General features: G+C 45.0%; 1 protein-coding gene across 1 annotated transcript in view; it reads right to left on the bottom strand.

The window, feature by feature from the left end:
- Positions 1-693: 693 nt before the first annotated feature.
- The window catches only part of LOC146869334 (E3 ubiquitin-protein ligase TRIM39-like), a 184,047-nt gene continuing 165,106 nt past the window's right edge, over positions 694-19,634 (bottom strand). The window contains exons 5-6 of the mRNA XM_085650672.1: positions 11,292-11,344; positions 694-3,669 (exon numbers count right to left, since the gene is read on the bottom strand). Of these exons, the coding sequence (XP_085506798.1) occupies positions 3,155-3,669; positions 11,292-11,344 (568 nt within the window). The 3' untranslated portion in view covers positions 694-3,154. The remainder of the gene's footprint in view (positions 3,670-11,291; positions 11,345-19,634) is intronic.

Below are 19,634 nucleotides of genomic sequence, written 5' to 3'. Positions count from 1 at the left end.
GCGCATGCTTCGAAAGATCTTCCGGTGGATCCCCACCGAGACCACGAAGACGGTCACCCAGGCCCTCGTCACCAGTCGGCTGGACTACGGGAACGCCCTCTACGCCGGCACTGCCGCCAAACTCCAGAAGAAACTCCAACGGATCCAGAACGCCTCAGCACGACTCATCCTGGACATCCCCCGACACAGCCACATCTCCGGACACCTGAGAGACCTGCACTGGCTCCCCGTCAACAAAAGAATCACGTTCCGACTCCTCACCCACGCACACAAGGCCCTCCACGACCTGGGCCCCAAGTTCCTCAACAACCACCTGACCTTCCACAAGCCCACCCGCCAGCTCCGCTCCGCCAGCCTCGCTCTCGCCACCGTCCCCCGCATCCGCAGAGCCACCGCCGGAGGAAGATCCTTCTCCTACCTGGCAGCCAAGACATGGAACTCCCTCCCCATCCACCTCCGGACAACGCAAGACCATCTCGCCTTCAGGAAGCAACTCAAGACCTGGCTGTTCGAGCAGTAGTGTTCCCCCCCCCCCAGCGCCTTGAGACCCTCCGGGTGAGCAGTGCGCTATACAAATGCCTATGATTGATTGATTGATTGAAAAATGTTTGACAGAAATATTGTAAACTGATCTGTTTAGTACGTTTTTCGAAATGTTTGCCGTGTAATATTAATTTATCATCAAAGAGAACATTTTAATTTGATGGTTTATTAGTTGTAATGAATACAATCCTAGAATTTATAATAATCTTAAATGAATGTCTAAGGGTTGGCGTCACCTGGAAGCCATTGGTAATAGCATGAAGTTTATGTAAATGCTACAATATAATGCAAACATTTGAAAGTTTGAGAAGCCCCTGCCAGGACTTTAACCTGCGATCTCTAGATTATGGGTCTTGCAGATGTGCTTCAAGCTACTGAGCTACCTTATAAATGGATGGGTAATGTTGTTTGTTACTTCCTATTAAGTACCTTGTCATCTCGGTCCCAGCATGCACTGGTGTTGGCTTGAAAGGCAGATTTGCTTCTGAGTGTCACACATTTAGCTGCTGTTCTGAAGGTTTCATGACAAAAATAGATTCTGCTTTTAATACAGGCTGGCTTGTATATACACAATACAGACAAGATAATTCTACCTAATATGTCTGCACAACTTGGAAATGTTCGTGGAGTCATGAAAGCACTGCAGGAGACTGATATTGTGTTGTATTCGTGCTGGGATAGAACATTATTCCACATTGTTCACAGTTAATTCACCATATTTCAACATGCCGAAGTCTGCATGTCCTTGCACAGTGCACATTTTGTAATTTAGAAATAGTGGCTTGTGCAGCAGGGCAGATGTTTCATAAGAAAACAACCTATAGATGGTGGCCTGGAATTGTGGTGGAATATTTAAAGTTTAAGCACTGTAATACATTAAAAAAATTGTCCTGCTATGCGATTTATTTTCACTGGCCTCACCATGCTCACATGTTACAATAACACTGTCCACAGAAAGAAGTTTTAAATCCTGGCAAAGAAATATCAGCATGATGAGAGAAAGCTATAGTATTTTGGGTGCTCATTCCCCAGCAGAAATCTCCCGCCCACTCTTAACCTAAGAGTGATTTGTGATGATACGTGGGTGCCATTAGAGGTCACAGAAGAGGGCGTTGCTCCTATTAGCCGAGCACCCGGTGCTATGGGCATCAAGTGCTCTCCAAGGGGTGAAGGACTGGCCTAAGGTACATTACTGGACCATGAATATGGACTGTGGACAGGGTCGGATTGGTAAAGCGGGCACTAAGGCAATGGCCGAGGGGCCAGTACCCAGGGCAGCCTGAGGGGGGGGGGGCGATTTGGGCATTGTTTCGGATGCTGCCAGCGGCCCAGTGGGTGCCTGAGTGGCTTTTCTGGAGGCAGATGGATGCCCATTACCTCCCTTTTGTCAATGGGCAGAGGTGTCACTCCCTTTCTCTCGCTGGGCCGGCCCATTATTGTATGCATACTGGACGGGGGCAGGGGGCCTGAGCAGAAGTGGCCTCACTTGTTTTCAGGTGTGTTTCACCAGAGTGAACTAATCCGTGCATTTTTACATAAATCTAAATAAAGTTAAGAGAACATGCCTCTGTCAGAGACCCCCCCCCTTCTTTTTATAACACTTCGCTGAAGCAGTGTTTTGTGGAAAGGCAATATACAAATGTGGGCCACTTTTTTATGTGCCCAGGCCGATCTTTAATCCCAATCCAATCCTGACCGCGGACACTAGGGCCCAGGTGTGGCATAGATTGCCACATGCCACGCGGGGGGCGGACAAACGCTGTGGAGTGCCAGCTCTGGAGCTGCTAAGATTTCTCCAGGTCTGGTGGCTTGTGGGGCAGACTGCTGGTGGGCAGCTGCAGAGGGCAGGGGTCACTGGCTGGACTGTCAGTTACAATAATTACAGCAGCTGCAGCATGGATTGGCCAAAGTGATAGAGTGTGTTCTAGTGGCCCTGCGAGACCAGGCCAGAGAGGGAGAGGAGCCCGGTGCTGCTGCGGGGACCAGGGGCAAGGCCAGAGCCTGGAGCCGCGAGCATCGGTAAGCCAGAAGCTGCTGACGGATGATGGAGCTCAACTCGGGCGCAGTCACTTGCTTGGCTCATTCCATGGCTTCCAAATCCTGCGTCTGCTGCTCTTGTGAAATGTGTGTCAACACCAGCGCACCGATACCATGTAATCGTTTAACAACCTCAGCCTGCTTGTGCATTTCAATCTTTAACGTGTAGGACATCACATATTACATCACATGGTGATGCTGCCAGCTTATCGCACTCCAATTGCAAGCTGTGATTCTGAGCTTGGAGAAGATGGAACTCATCTCGTACCCAATTGCAGCAGCCGCAGGTGAGAAGAGCCCCAGTGCCGGCTTTGTGGAAATATCATGTCGGTCGAGTAGTATCCGGGAGGGTGGGTCGTCGTCTCCCTACGTATCCCCTGGCGCTCTCCCCCGGCTGGCCTCGATGCTGCCCTCCAGCTCCTCTCTGCCACGGTGGCACAGGCTCCCTGGAACCCTTTAAAGCTGATAAAAATCCAAGTAACTAGGCCCCCCTGAAGGAACTTGTGCTCCTTGTCACAGTATCACTGCAGGGGTGGGGGTGGGGGTGGGAGGGAAGGATGAGGATCTGAAGCTCTCACACCAGCCTCAGCTCCACTCCTCCTCCCCAGAGACGGATGATTGGGAAGAGCCGCTTTGTGAAGTGGCACGCTGTGAAGGTGTAGAGAAGCTCCATGGAGTCAGCATTGTACAGGGACAGCCGCCCCCCCTCGTAGTCCAGATACACCCCCAGCTTCAGGGGCTCCTCACGCGGGGACAGAGGGGTCTCGGGGTCACTATGCGCCTTGTAGTGACCACCATACCCCTGCACAGCCCAGACACCCCTCCAAGGTAACCATGTGAATTGTCCGTTCCTAATCACAGACTCTACTGCAACCCCCACATCCCACCCTCTCCCCTCCTGCAGCAGCTGCACCTCCCAGTAATGTCTGCCGGACGTGAACCCCTCGCTTCCCATCACACATTGGTAGTAGGTGAATCTCTTGGGGGTGTCCGGCAGGGGCTGTAGTTTGTCTTTGATTCCCACACGTCTCTGCCCCTCAGACAGAAGGACACGTGGATGAGCCGTGTCAGGATCCAGAGTCACCATCACTGCAGAGAAGAGATTCACAATTAGAGATTTCATGACACAAAGAAAGGCTGTAATTACTGCTTCTGTTTTACATATGATTAATTTACACCACACCTGGAAGGAGCACGCGGCACTAGAGAGCGCACGGATCTAGACTGCTCACTACACTAAAGCGTGCATTCATCTACAGCACACACTACACCAAACAGCACACTGCATTACATAGACAGGACATTTCACTACACACTGCACCACACATAATATTACACTACACCACATGTGAAGCATGCTACACTACACCACACATGATGCATACTACACTACACCCCACTACCACACATGAAGCATACTATACTACACCACATTACCACACATGAGGCATACTATACTCTTCACTACACCTCACTACCACACATAACACATACTTTAGCATGCTACCACACATGATGCATACTACACTACACCACAGTACCACATGTGAAATATACTATACTACACTAGAAGCATGCTACACTACATCACAATACCACACATGAAGCATACGTCACTACATCATACTACCACACATGATGCATACTGCACCACATTGCCACACATTATGCATACTACACTACACCACAAATGAACCAAACCACACTACACCACATTGCTACACATGAGGTATACTATACTACACCACACATGAACCAAACTACACTACAAAACCACTTTTGAAGTATACTACACTACACAAGACATGAAGCATACTTTATTACATTACACTACCACACACAATGCCCCCTACACTATGCCACATTACCCTACATGAAGCACACTATACATGACACTACCACACATGATGCATACTACACCACACTATCACACATCACGCCCGCTACACTACACAACCCTAGCATACATGAGGCACACTACAATAAGCCACACTACCACACATGAAGTATAATACACTACATCACACTACCACACGTTACACATACTACACTTCACCACACATGAAGCAAACTACTACATGGCACCACACTACCACACATGAAACATACTAAACTACACCACACTACCACACATAACACATGCTATACTACTCCACACTGCCATACATGAAGCATACTACACTATACCACACAAGATGCATACTACATTAGATCACACCACCAATGATGAAGCATACTACACTACACCCCACTACCATACATGGCATCCTTCACTACACCACACACGACCCAAACTACACTACACCACACTTTCACACATGATGCATACTTCACTACAGGACAGTAACATACATGACGCATACTACACTAAATCATACTACCACACATGAAGCATCCTACACTACGCCACACCACCACTTATGAACCAAACTACACTAAACCACTATACCACACATGACACATGCTACACTACCACACATGAAGCATACCACACTACACCACACTACCAAACAGGAAGCATACTACACTACGCCACCCTACCATAAATTACATATTACACTACCTCACACTTCCACACTACCTTACATCACACTACCACACATGAAACATACTACACCACACTACACATGACCCAAACTACACTACACCACACTACCACACATGATGCATACTACACTACACAGATGTAACATACATGACACATAGTACAATGCATCACACTACCACACATGAAGCACACTACACTACCACACTTGAACCAAACTACACTACACCACACTACCACACATGATGTATGCTTCACTACACCACACTACCACACATGAAGCATACTAAACTAGACCACACATGACACATACTACTCTACACCACACTACCATACATGACGCATACTATACTGCATTACACAATACATGGACCAAAGTACACTACACCACTCTATCACACATGGGACATACTACACTATAACACACCACCACACACAACACATACTATACTAGACCACACTACCACATATTACTCTATACCGCACTACCATACATGAAGCACGCTATAATGCACCCCATTACAACATGAGGCATACTACACTACAGGACTACACATGAAGCATACTACATAAAACACAAACTAAATTACACTCAATCACACTACCACACATGACGTATGCTACACTACACCACATGTAGCATACTACACTACACCACACTACCATTCGTGACACGTACTATTCTACTATAATACCACACATGATGCATGCTACACTACACCACACAACCGCACATGAAACATACTATTTTACACTACAATACCACACATGACGCATGCTACACTACAACCCAGCACCACAAATAAGCCATACTACACTACATCACACTACCACATATGAAACATACTACACTATATCACACTACCATACATGATACATATTACACTACACCACACTACCCTACATGATGCATACTATACTGCATTACACAATACATGGACTACGGTACACTAAACCACTCTACCACACATGGGACATACTACACTACAACACACTACCACACACAACACATACTATACTACACCACACTACCACATATGACATATTACACTATACCGCACTACCATACATGAAGCATACTACAATGCACCCCATTAACACACGAGGCATACTACACTACAGGACTACACATGAAGCATACTACATAACACACAAACGAAATGACACTAAACCACACCACCACACATGACACATGCTACACTACACCAGATGTAGCATACAACACTACACCACACTACCACATATGAAACATACTACACTATATCACACTACCACACATGATACATACTACACCATACATGATCCAAACTACACTACCACACACAATTTATACTGCACCACATGGCACTAACATACATGATGCATACTACACTACATCATACTACCACACATGAAGCATACACTACACCACACTACCACACATGACGCATATTATACTGCATTACACAGTACATGGACCAAAGTACACTACACCATTCTATCACACATGGGAGATACTACACTACAACACACTACTACACTAGACCCTACTCTCTCACACGTGACACATACTAAACTACACCCCAGTACCACACATAACACATACTATACTATACCACACTACCACACATGACGAATACTACACTATATCGCACTACCATAGATGAAGCATGCTACAATGCACCTCATTACCACACAAGGCATACTACACTACACTAATACACATGAAGCAAACTATACTACACTTCCACACATGAAGTATACTACACTATACCACGCTACCACAAATCACACATGCTACACTTCACCAATCTACCGCACATGAGACATGCTATACTACACGTTCGCACATGAAGCATACAGCACGACACAACACATGAACCAAACTACACCAAACCACACTACTGCACATGAAGCATACTACAACACCTGACACATTGTATTAGACAACACACTGTAGTAAAGAGTGCACTGCACTAGCTATAACACTGCACTAAATAGTACACACTACTAGACAGTGCACTACTCAGGTGAGTACACTGCATTATACCGTTTACTGTCCTAGAATGTAAACTGTTCTACAAATTATACACACTAGACAACACCATGCACTATAGAGCACGCACCTTCAGATAGCACACTGCTTTAGCAGCACTATACACTACAGTTGTTACTGTACTATGAAACACACTGCTCTAAAGAGTACACTTTACTACAACACACAGTACACTAGACAGCATACTACACCAGACAAAACACAGTTGCAGACTGTAGTATTATGTGGTGCAAAGCACACAACCATTCTATCATGTATATTAGCCAAACACAGGGCTAGATAGCACATTGTACTGGATAGTGCAGTATACACTTCACTAGAGAATACACTGTACTAAATACGAAACATTGCTAGATAGCACACTATACTAGTGGCACACTGCACTAGAACGCGCACACTGTATTCAAATTTAACCAGAGTTTAAATGGGCTGCTACTGTCATGCACTGAGTGCCTTTAGTTCTGTAACTTGAAAGGCGGAGCACCAGCACCTCTTTATAGGAACAGAACAGCACCAGCACTTTAATGTGAAAGATGGAGCATCAGCACTTCTCAGAGGGTTGCACTATTTATAATAGTGAGAGCAAAAGATACTCAGAGATAGTAAGTAACTACACTAGTAAAACACAGCACTAGAGCGCACACTGTACTAAATGGTGCAGTGTCGCAGACAGTCACTAGAAGGTACACTGTTCTAGTCTGTACTCTGTAACTCTGTATTGGGTATCTCCCTTTACAAAAAAGCATGTTACACTACACAGCACTATGCATGAAAGAACACTGTACCAGGCGGTACACTGTACTAATTGTCTCTCTACACTAGACGGCACAATGCACTAGATAGGACAATGTAATAGCCTGTACACGTTACAATATGGCACTCTGCACTACAGAGCACAGTATAGTACATGCTATATTACACTGCACACTCCACTAGGCAGCACATTTCACTAAACAGTGCACTGCATACCACAGCAAAGTACATCAACTAGAACTCTGCCTTAGACAGAGCAGGACAACATTGAGGACACTGTAATGTAAAGCACCCTGCATTATGCAGTGCACTTGACTAACAGGGCACAAGGTAACACACAAGGCTATACAGCAAATTGTAATGTACTAGAGTACTAAACAGCGCACTGTACTATATTGTGCACAGCACCAGTGATGCACTATACTGTATGGCACACTGAACCATATATTAAACTGTATGGATAATACACTGTACTGGACAACACACTGCACATAACAGAAGAATTTTCTAGATGTTAGTACCAGACAGCTAACTGTACTAGACAGCATCGAGTGCTAGGAAGTTAGTACAGCACACTGTAGTAGAAGGCACAAAGTACTAGATAACTTACTGTACTAAGAGGCACTATGACCTAAAGCACACTTTGCACAAGAGAACACAGTGTACTCGAAGAGACATTGCTCTAGGCACCACAGTGCAACAGACAATAATGTACTAGATGGCACATCGTACTGGAAGCCACACTGAAATGCACAGCACACTGTAGTAGACTGTATACTGAACTAGTGATCCTACAGAACCTGGTGGTATACTGTACTAGGCAGGGAGCACATAGTACTAGATGGCACTGTGCACTAAAACGCACAGTGCACTAGTTGACACACTGCACTAGACAGAATACTGTACTAAAAAGCCCCCTGATGGTGCCCGGAACAAGACAGAACAGCTTACACGCCAGAAGTCTGTACTAGACAGTAAACTGTGCTAAAAAGCCTATCATATTAGACATGTTGTGTAGTACATTGGGTACACTATACTAGACCGCGCTAGATGGCACAATGCTCTAGAAAGCACAACACACTAAGCAGAGCCCTGCACAGCACAACATGATACAGAACACTACATCAGGTAGTAGGAAACAGCCTTTACAACAAAGTATTTGCCGCACAATGACTTTACCATGTGGCCTCTGCCACGCATACCTTTACCACACAGGTAGTTGTGCCTTTACCACAAGACTTTACCATGCATGCCTTTACCACACATGTATTTGTACCTTTACCATGCATACCTTTACCATGCAGGTATTTGTGCCTTTACCATAAGACTTTACCATGCATGTCTTTACCACACAGGCATTTGTGCTTTTACCACACATGCCTTTACCACACAGGTATTGGTGCCTTTACCACGCATGTCTTTACCACTCAGATATTTGTGCCTTTACCACACATGTCTTTACCACTAAGGTATTTGTGCCTTTACCACACATTTCTTTACCACACAGGTATTGGTACCGTTACCACGCATGCCTTTAACACACAGGTATTTGTACCTTTACAATGCATGTCTTTACCACACAGGTATTTGTGCCTTTCCAAGCATGTCTTTACCACACAGGTATTTGTGTCTTTACCACGCATACCTTTACCACACAGGTATTTGTGCCTTTACCACGCATGCCTTTACCATACAGGTATTTGTGCCTTTACCTCACATGCATTTACCACACAGGTATTGGTGCCTTTACCAGGCATGCTTTTACCAGACAGGTATTTGTGTCTTTACCATGCATGCCTTAACCACACAGGTATTTGTGCATACCATAGCAAGAGCAAAATATAACGAGTGTCCATGTAGGAAGAGTTTGAGCTTCATGAGGCAAACAGAAATACTGAGCCAGAATATCTTGCTGAACTCTCAATACAAATCACAAAACTCCCTATTCCCAATTAGGTATGAACACCGATTTAGTTGAAGATTGCATTTTCCATGTGAATCGTTAGTTTCAGTGTGATGGTATTACCAGATGTAGGATGACTGCATCAAATCTTACAAGGCACATATTTTACCGGATCAACCCTCGTGGACTTTGTATCAGAGAAGTGAGGGGAGGGACGGAGGGAGAGAAGGAAAAGAGAGAGTGAGAAAGAGAGAGAGGTGAGTGTAGATGTGCACTGTGTGGTAGGGTGAACGTTAGCAAAAGAGGCAATCTTAGTAACTGTTTAGATGCGCTCGGTCGGATTAGATGCATGCATAGGCCAGTGTAGGTGCATGCGATAAGTCGGTGTAGATGCAGGAGCTAGGTCAGTGTAGGTGCATGCTCTAGGTCAGTGTAGGTGCATGCGCTAGGTCAGTGTAGGTGCATGTGCTAGGTCAGGGTAGATGCATTAGCTAGTCGGTGTAGGTGCATGTGCTAGGTCAGGGCAGTGCATTAGCTAGTCGGTGTAGGTGCATGTGCTAGGTCAGTGTAGATGCATGAGCTAGGATGGTGTAGGTGCATGTGCTAGGTCAGTGTAGATGCATTAGCTAGTCGGTGTAGGTGCATGTGCTAGGTCAGTATAGATGCGTGAGCTAGGACAGTGTAGGTGCATGAGCTAGGACAGTGTAGGTGCATGTGCTACTTCAGTGTAGGTGCATGTGCTAGGTCAGTGTAGGTGCATGCGCTAGGTCGGTGTAGGTGCATGCGCTAGGCCAGTGTAGATGCATGTGCTAGGCCAGTGTAGATGCATGTGCTAGGTCAGTGTAGATGCATGAGCTAGGTCAGTGTAGATGCATGAGCTAGGTCAGTGTAGATGCATGCGCTAGGTCAGTGTAGATGCATGAGCTAGGTCAATGTAGGTGCATGCGCTAGGCCAGTGTAGATGCATGTGCTAAGCCAGTGTAGATGCATGTGCTAGGTAAGTGTAGATCCACTAGAGAATGTAGAAAGTGTTATGCAGCAAATACCGATTTCTGAAGGAATCCCCCATTCAAGAGTGAAAATCTCAGAATAATGCACTAACTGATTTGTCCACAGTTGTTAATCCTAGCAGTATCATTAATTTCAGGTTTGAAATTAATGCATCTGAATTTCCAACAAACTTAGGATGAATGTCTAAGGGGGAAGAATGATTTAAACCCCAGAAATGTTGCAACACACACAGAATGGGACGAATTAAAAGTCTAGAAAAAGCTGAAAACGACAAAGGTTATAGACACAAATCATGTAATTGTATCCTGACTCGACTGCACTTTACCATTAAATACCATAGAATGCAATACCATGCCATGCCATAGCACACCATACCATAACATTCCATACCATCCCATACATACCACAATACCATACAATTTCAGACCATAACATGTCATATAACATACAGAGCTGATAATTACCTTTATAACTCTTCACTGCCACCTCTGGATGCTGAATCTTCACATTATTACACCTGTAATAAAACACACAACATCTTTGTATTAAAGAGCAATGACAGGAACAAAGGATGAACATATTTGCTGGAATTCACAGCTGTGTCTTACAGGTTTACATATTTGAAATAAGATTCAGTATTAAGAGCAGCACCTGTGGACTAAAGCTCAGCGGGAGTTACTGTTTATACAGTCAAAGCACTAACGATATCCAAAAGTACCTTTAAATCTTATGACAGGATGTGGGTGTTCTAAGGCAGATAGCTCAGTGAGACCAGCACGCTTCATGTGATGCTATGGAGTGCCTCAGCGTGGGTCTTCTAGGAGCTATAGTTAGCTCAGTGATACCGGCGTGCTTCATGTGATGCTATGGAGTGCCTCAGCGTGGGTCTTCTAGGAGCTATAGTTAGCTCAGTGATACCAGCGCGCTTCATGTGATGCTATGGAGTGCCTCAGCGTGGGTCTTCTAGGAGCTATAGTTAGCTCAGTGATACCAGCGTGCTTCATGTGATGCTACGGAGTGCCTCAGCGTGGGTCTTCTAGGAGCGGCGGTTCAGTAAGAGGGGGCCTGACTAACAGGTTACATCTGCTGCTGGTGGAGTCTCGAGTATATACTTACAATGGGGCATATCAACAACAACCGGCAATAATTATCGCTCAGCGCTCTTAGCGTGAGGATAATTATCGCCGGCTAGCGTGAATTTTTATCGCTGAGATAGCGTGCTATTAGCAACGCTTATCTCAATAGCGATAAAAATCTACACGCTAACAGGCTAACGTGAGATTATCGCTGGAAACCCAGCGATAATCACACGTTACCTTGTTGATAGGGACAGGCAAACTTAGCCATGATATCCTCCTTCCATAGGATATCATAGCTAAGTCTGAAAATTAGCAGACGTAAAAAAGCAGCGTTAACCGCGGTTAGCGCTGCTCTTTTTGTCTCTAACAGAGTTAGCGACATTCTTGATAATAGGAGAAATGTCGTTTAGCAACATTTCTCCTATTATTTTACTCTGGAACGCCCCCTTTGCATCTCATTAGAGATGCAAGGGGAAGTGTAGAGTAAAAGGGTGCTAACATGCAAATTTGCGTGTTAGCACCCTGTTGTTGATAGGGCGCTAGTTTTATCTCTGCTTTTTTGGCTTTTAAAGCCAAAAAAGCAGAGATAAAGCCCTTGTTGATATGCCCCTAAATACCTTCTTAACTGAGTTCCACGTGTATTCCTGCCAGCACCCACAACACAGAATAGAAAAAACACAGGAGTATAACCCATAAACCAAACTGAGATCTGGGTAAGAACAGTATAAATGCAACAATATCTCAGCCGGAATTATTGAGACTATTTAAACTTGTATGTGCAAGACATTACGATAAACAAACACAAGACAAGAGGCTTCAAATAATTCAATCAATGCGCCCGTAGGCGTCATATATTTTAAGAAGATCAGAAAATACAAAAAATAGAAAAGCCCCACCCCCTGCTCTGAGGACCCAATCAGCGCTCTCCGGGACATTTCCCGCAGCGCATGCGTTTCCTCTTTATAGTCGGTTACGCTGCCTTGACTTCAGGCATTGACCGTGGACTGCACACGACTGTGGCATCCTCGCGCTTCTTGAATTTGTGGATTAATTCCAGCGTTTGATCCCTTGACCCTCAAAACAGGTAAGCCCTCTGTCAGGCTTACTTCCACGTTTCCCGGCGGTACCCCGTATATAAAAGGGGTTCTAATTTCCTGTTTCACGACTTCTTGCCCCTTCTATTAGTTATTGTCCTGAACCTCACCATCACGATCAGGGTGGCATCCCTGCAACTGCTCCTTCCTTCCCCCGTCTCACATCTTACAGTGGTGAGTGTTCCGCCTACCCCGCCCTCCCCTTTTTTCCCTGGTCCCTCGCCTTGTCTTTTTGTCCGTCTTGCTCACAACATGGTTCCGTTTCCCCCCCCCCCCCCACCCCCCACCCCCTTTCTCCCTTCCCTCGTTTCCCCACGGTAATATTCGTTTCGTTTTCCCTCTAGAGACCCAATGGCTGATTTATCCCTGACGTACAGCTCAATTTGAATTTCGACCACTCAGCGGCCATTCTTCACGTTTTCATTGCTCCCTCCTCTGCGCCAGTGCTTTATTCATCGCACTTCAGGTAGGCATATGTTAGTCCTCCTTCCCGCCTTGAATGCACTTACACCAATCCCCGCTTTTAGCCGCTCTGATACTTATTTTTATTCACACAGCACTCCTCGAATAGGCGACCCAGGTCCTGAAGATGATCCTAATTAAATAGGATCGAAACGCCGTCGACCCCTGCCCACCAGCTCAAACGCCTTAGGCGCACCTTGACCTTTGGTTCTTTAACATAACGAAAATGATCAATTGTATATTTGAATAACTTGATGTTTGAACCTTTTTATCCTGTATATATATTGTAAGTTCTCTTGCGCCATATGCTGTGGTGTTTTTTCACGTTGTCACCTGCGTCGTCACTTCCCTGTCACGAGCACTTTGTACACTTTTCTTTAGGGTTGCCTTGGTATTTATACCCTACAGTGCTTTAAAAACTGTTTTGTGTATTTTTTGATATTCTTAAAATATATGACGCCTACGGGCGCATTGATTGAATTATTTGAAGCCTCTTGTCTTGTGTTCGTTTATCGTAATGTCTTGCACATACAAGTTTAAATAGTCTCAATAATTACTGCTGAGATATTGCTGCATTTATACAGCACCCACAACACTGCACTGCCACATCCAATCCCTGCCAGTGTGAACCTTGTCACTATCCTTCCACAACTTTGGAAGGATTAGCACACAGCCTCTGTTACTGCAAACTCCATCATCGCTGCTCCAGAACTATAGAGCACAAACCCCTCTAAAAATATATCCTCAAGTTTACAAGAGAGCTCAGTGAGGGAAGTGCTGTCTAACCTGTGAGACACAGCTGTGAATTCCAGCAAGGCAAACTCATCCTTTGATCCTTCAACGGTTATTTCACTGTACAGCATCAAAGTGGAAAATATCTATTTTATTTACAGCAATGATGAATGCTCAAAATCTGCAGTACTTTAGGAGATCTCTGCCCACATAGCCTCACTACAGCAGTAGAAAGGCACATAATCACTGCCACTGTAATCACAGCCATCACTGCTCTAGAAGCTTGGTGGGATTAGCACACAATCCCTGCCACTGTAATCACCATCATCACAGTTCTAGAACCTTGGTGGGATTAGCACACAACCGCTAACACTGTAATCACCATCATCACTGCTCTAGAACCTTGGTGGAATTAGCACACAATCACTGCCACTGTAATCACAGCCATCACTGCTCTAGAACCTTGATGGGATTAGCACACAACCGCTACAACTGTAATCCCCATCATCACTGCTCTAGAACCTTGGTGGGATCAGCACACAACCGCTAACACTGTAATCCCCATCATGACTGCTCTAGAACCTTGGTGGGATGAACACACAACCGTTAACACTAATCACCATCATGACTGCTCTAGAACCTTGGTGGGATTAGCACACAATCCCTGCCACTGTAATCACCATCATCACAGTTCTAGAACCTTGGTGGGATTAGCACACAACTGCGAACTCTGTAATTAATGTCATCACCACTCCCAAACCTTGGGGGGGATTAGCACACAACCGTTAACACTGTAATCACCATCATCACTGCTCTATAACCTTGGTGGGATTAGCACACAACCGCTAACACTGTAATCATTATCATCACTGCTCTATAACCTTGTTGGGATTAGCACACAACCACTAACACTGTAATCATCATCATCATAGTTCTAGAACCTTGGTGGGATTAGCACACAACCGCTATCACTGTAATAATCATCATCACAGTTCTAGAACCTTGGTGGGATTAGCACACAACTGCTAACACTGTAATCACCAGCATCACTGCTCTAGAACCTTGGTGGAATTAGCACACAACCACTAGCACTGTAATCATTATCATCAGTGCTCTAGAACCTTGGTGGGATTAGTACACAACCGCTAACACTGTCATCACAGTCATCTCTGCTCTAGAACATTGATGGGATTAGCAAACAACTTCTAACACTGTAATCACCAGCATCACTGCTCTAGAACCTTGGTGGGATTAGCACACAACCGCTAACACTGTAATCATCACCATCACAGTTCTACAACCTTGGTGGGATTAGCACGCAACACCTACAACTTTAAACCCTTTCATCGTTGCTCTAGAACCTTGGACCAATAAACACACAAACCCTGCCACTGTAAACTCCGTCTTCCCTGTTCTAGAACTTTTATTGGGATTAGAGCACTGTTGCAATAAAGGAATGATACTCTGTAGGCAGGTAGCGTAGGTTTTATGATAAAGTTTAATAGGAGATAATAATGTCTGTTGCAGGTTACAGATGTCATGTAAATGCCATATCAATTCCCCACCAGGAGCAGCCTCCTGCCGCTCAGCCTGCTCTCTCTAACTGATCCCTCAGGCATACATAAACATTCTGTGACATCACACACAACGGCGGATCAGTAGGTATCATGGCAACTAGCGAGAGAATGCATTATATCTAATTTAGGATATAACACGCACCATACTACCTCTGCAAAGAAGAGAACTCATGTAACTATACGCTGTAACCTCGAGGCACTGTTGCTTCTTAGGATTCTTCCTTCATCTCTGGCTGAACATGTCAGTGGCATCCATAGGATCTATCTGTGCATTTCTCCTGTCAGGAATCCATAGGATCAGCATGGGCATTATTTTTTTTTAAGGATATATAATATTACCGTCTGGGCTCCTTCTTTGTGTATATAGTTGTGTGGAACGAGATGTGTCAAATAAGACTCCTACTGTGCGCTGGAAGTCACTACGTGCAAGAAGGTGTGCACCCAAAGTCATTTATTCAATCCCAGGCTGCGGATATGCTACACTTAAAAGGCATCCATCAGAGTAGCTTTAATGGGTCAAATGTGGGGTGTAATCCATTGGGTTTTTATATCCATGGATTGTGCAGTCAGAGCCCCCCCAGCTCCCACCGATTCTCCCTTGAAAACATGGTAACATTGGTTTACACCTGACTAGTACATTTAATTTACTTGTAAGTCCCTAGTAAATGGTTCTACCTCTAGCCAGGTCCTGTAAATTAAATGCAACTAGTGGGCAGCAGACCTCATTTTGCCTCCCACTAAAGTAGCCTTTTAAAACATGCCTCAGGCCTGCCACTGCAGTTTTAAACTGACATTTCGACCTGGAAAAAGAAACCTTGCGCCAGGCCTAAACCTTCCTTTTTAATTCTTACAAGGGCATGGTGCATTGTATTTAAAAAGTAGGACGTGGGTTTACTTTTACATGTTCGAGCAGTGAAAGATTTTGAAAGCCATTTTTTACTGTTAATGAATGAATGAAGGAAAATGCTTATATAGTGCACAGCTATGCAGAGAGTGTCATGGCACTTATCCAACAGGTAAGCTTAGGGGGAGAGACAGCATTGTCTGACTAGGCTTGTTTCGGGTGTACCCTTTTCTGGTCTCACAAGCCAGGGCCCTTTTTCACCCCTCCTTTGGACTCACAAGACCTGTCTCTGTTTTACCCCTCGATGGTCTTCAAAGGCCTGGCTCTGTTGTACCTTTCTATAGTCTCACAAGGCCTAGCCCTATTTTCCTCTCATGTCCACTCGTAAGGGCTGGATCTGTGGAACCCTCTTACGGTCTCAAAAGGCCTAGCTATAATTTCCTCTCACAATGACTGTTATATGCCTCCTAAAATTCTTATATGCTGTGACTCTGTTGTACCCTCCTGTGCTCTCATCAGGCCTGGCTCTGCTGACCCCCTCCTGTGGCCTCACAAGGCCTGGCTCTGTTGTACCGCCTCCTGTGGTTGCATTAGGCCTCTCTCTGTTGTACCTCATTCTGTGGTCTCACTAGTTCTAGTGCTTTTATACATCCTCCTGAAGTCCTAACAGGTCTTGTGCTGTTACACCTCTTCCTCTGTTCTCACTACATCTTCCACTGTTATACCTTCTCCTGTGATCTCACTAGTTCTCACTCTGTTGTATCTGTACCAAACTGGATAATGGATTATTGATTGAGTGGGTGAGAGCCCTCCTCAAGCAATAACCTTAATCCTTGACAGGGTGAAACACAAAAGTCACTGAATTAATCTGTGCTTAACCCTCTGGTAGCTTGGCACAAAAGCATCCAGGTTTACCTTAGAGGCAATATTTAAAATATGTATGCAGCACACAAACAGTGATAAAGTGGCACCACACCGCCAATAAATTCCCAAACCAATTTATAAAAACAGAATAAAATGTCCATAAATAAAATGACGCCAAAACAACATAAATCCAATGCCGACCATAATGGAAAGAGGGTTGGACAAAGGGATCAAGGTAGTCCTTCGAGAAAGTTACTTTCTCTAGTCCTCGCAGAGAGCGCCATTCGTGTTGGCAGGGGCCTGGCACAGGTGGGTCTTCGCTATGGTTGTTGCCGTAGCGAAGACCAAGTCCCGCTGGAGCTTCGCATTGGCATCAATTCTTGGCACAAAGAGGTCCCTTCACGGTCACAAGGAGCCAAAAACATCTCTTTCTTCAACATTTCTTCAGGAGGAGCTTCCACTGATGCCAGTCAATGGTCCAGGACCAGAGGTCACCTATTGTGGATCCTGACTCGTTCCAGGCAGGGATCAAAAGCAGGCTCAGGCAGGTCAAGTTGATGTTAGTGAGCATGGCAGAAGCAGGAAGGGCTCTGGAAGCTTGTGGTTTCAGTGTCGCTCACACAGGAGGTCAGTCGACTAACCCTTGGAGTCACTCTCGGTAGCCTGTGATCCAGGCAAGCAGGCCCAGTCCTCCTTCTTCAGACATCAATGCAGTCCTTCCAGCAGCAGGAGTGTTCTGATGATATGTTCTGAAGGTCCCCATTTCATACTGATAACAACTTTGTGTGAGGAAATTCCCTGACTGACCCCCAAAAATGGGTCTGGTCAGTTCTTCCCCATCCCCTGGTCTTGTCTCAAAGGCAAGGCTAGGCTTGGTGTCAGGTTCCTCTGTGTGGGTAGCAAGCAGAGTCATTAGAAATGTCATTAGAGGAGGATCCAGCTTCTCCCCAACCACCCTGTCAGGAAGAACCTCTCCACTCACACCTGGGCATCTTTTACTCTGGAAAGAATGCACAGCTCACAATAGGAGAGCCATTCACAGTGATGAGAACCACGAGAATGGCAGTAAGGCACGAATGATTTGGGAAGGAAAATGCTAGCTTTCTAAAAATTTCATTTTCAAAATTGTAACTTTAAATTTGACTTTACCATTAAAGAGGATTTTAACTTATAATTCATCTGACTATAAACACTCTGTTCCCAAACTGAAGTTATCACTTAATCGGGTTAATAAGGTAGCCCAGTATGGGAGAGATAGGACTTACACAGATTGCTCTCCCTTTTTGTGAAAGTATGCTGGAAAGAAGCGAGAAGGACAATGAGGTCCTTGACTTTCACCAAAGGAGGTACTTTTTTAAGGCGGCCTTATTAAACAGTCGTTCCCTTCAAAACACTGTGTTTCGCATTCGAAACCTATTAGAGGACCATCATTATGATGCCTTTTTTATGACAGAAACATGGATGGGGGAGGACTCTACGCCTGATTTACAGCTAGCCCTCTCACATAATTACATCTGTGTCCATTTAAATAGTGAAGACAAATCGAGAGGTGGTTCAGCTATTGCTTTTAAAAATAATTTGCACTGTTCCACCTTTCAACTTGATAATCTTAAAGGGGCAAAAGCCATGGGTTTCTGCATCTCCTTCTCAGCGCAGTTGTCTTTTCCAGGCGTATTACTTTATCGACCTGAAGTTATCAGCTCTCTAGGTGAGGCTTTGTTGGCAAAGGTACTGCAGTATGCCAATTTTATGGTCTTGGGTGTCTTTAATTTACATGTGGATGACACTGGTGATCTCCTAGTTGAAGTGCGGAATTCTCTTATCTTGTGCATGAGCCAGACCGTCCAACTCATAATGCGTGCCATACTTTAGAACAGATTTAACACCTCCCTTTTAGTGAATATTCCTGAGGAGGTGATATGGTCAGACCACTTTATGGTTCTGTATCTGGGATCCTTAAAGTTTAATGAGGACCAGGAATGCCAGGGGACAGGGAATTTGTTCAGAGCGTGGAATAAAGTTAAGATCCCTCAGCTGAGGAAAGTTTTAACCTGTTCAGCTCCTATGTTGTCTGGAGAATTCAACTGGGGTGCAGTAATGGATAATAATTGACTCTTGGGGGCAGCAAATAAAGTTGTGCCTGAAAAAAACGTGC

This window comes from Triturus cristatus, chromosome 1_1 (genome assembly GCF_964204655.1).
Source record: "Triturus cristatus chromosome 1_1, aTriCri1.1, whole genome shotgun sequence".
NCBI classification, from domain to species: Eukaryota; Metazoa; Chordata; class Amphibia; order Caudata; family Salamandridae; genus Triturus; species Triturus cristatus.
This window is presented reverse-complemented; position numbering and strand designations above follow the sequence as displayed.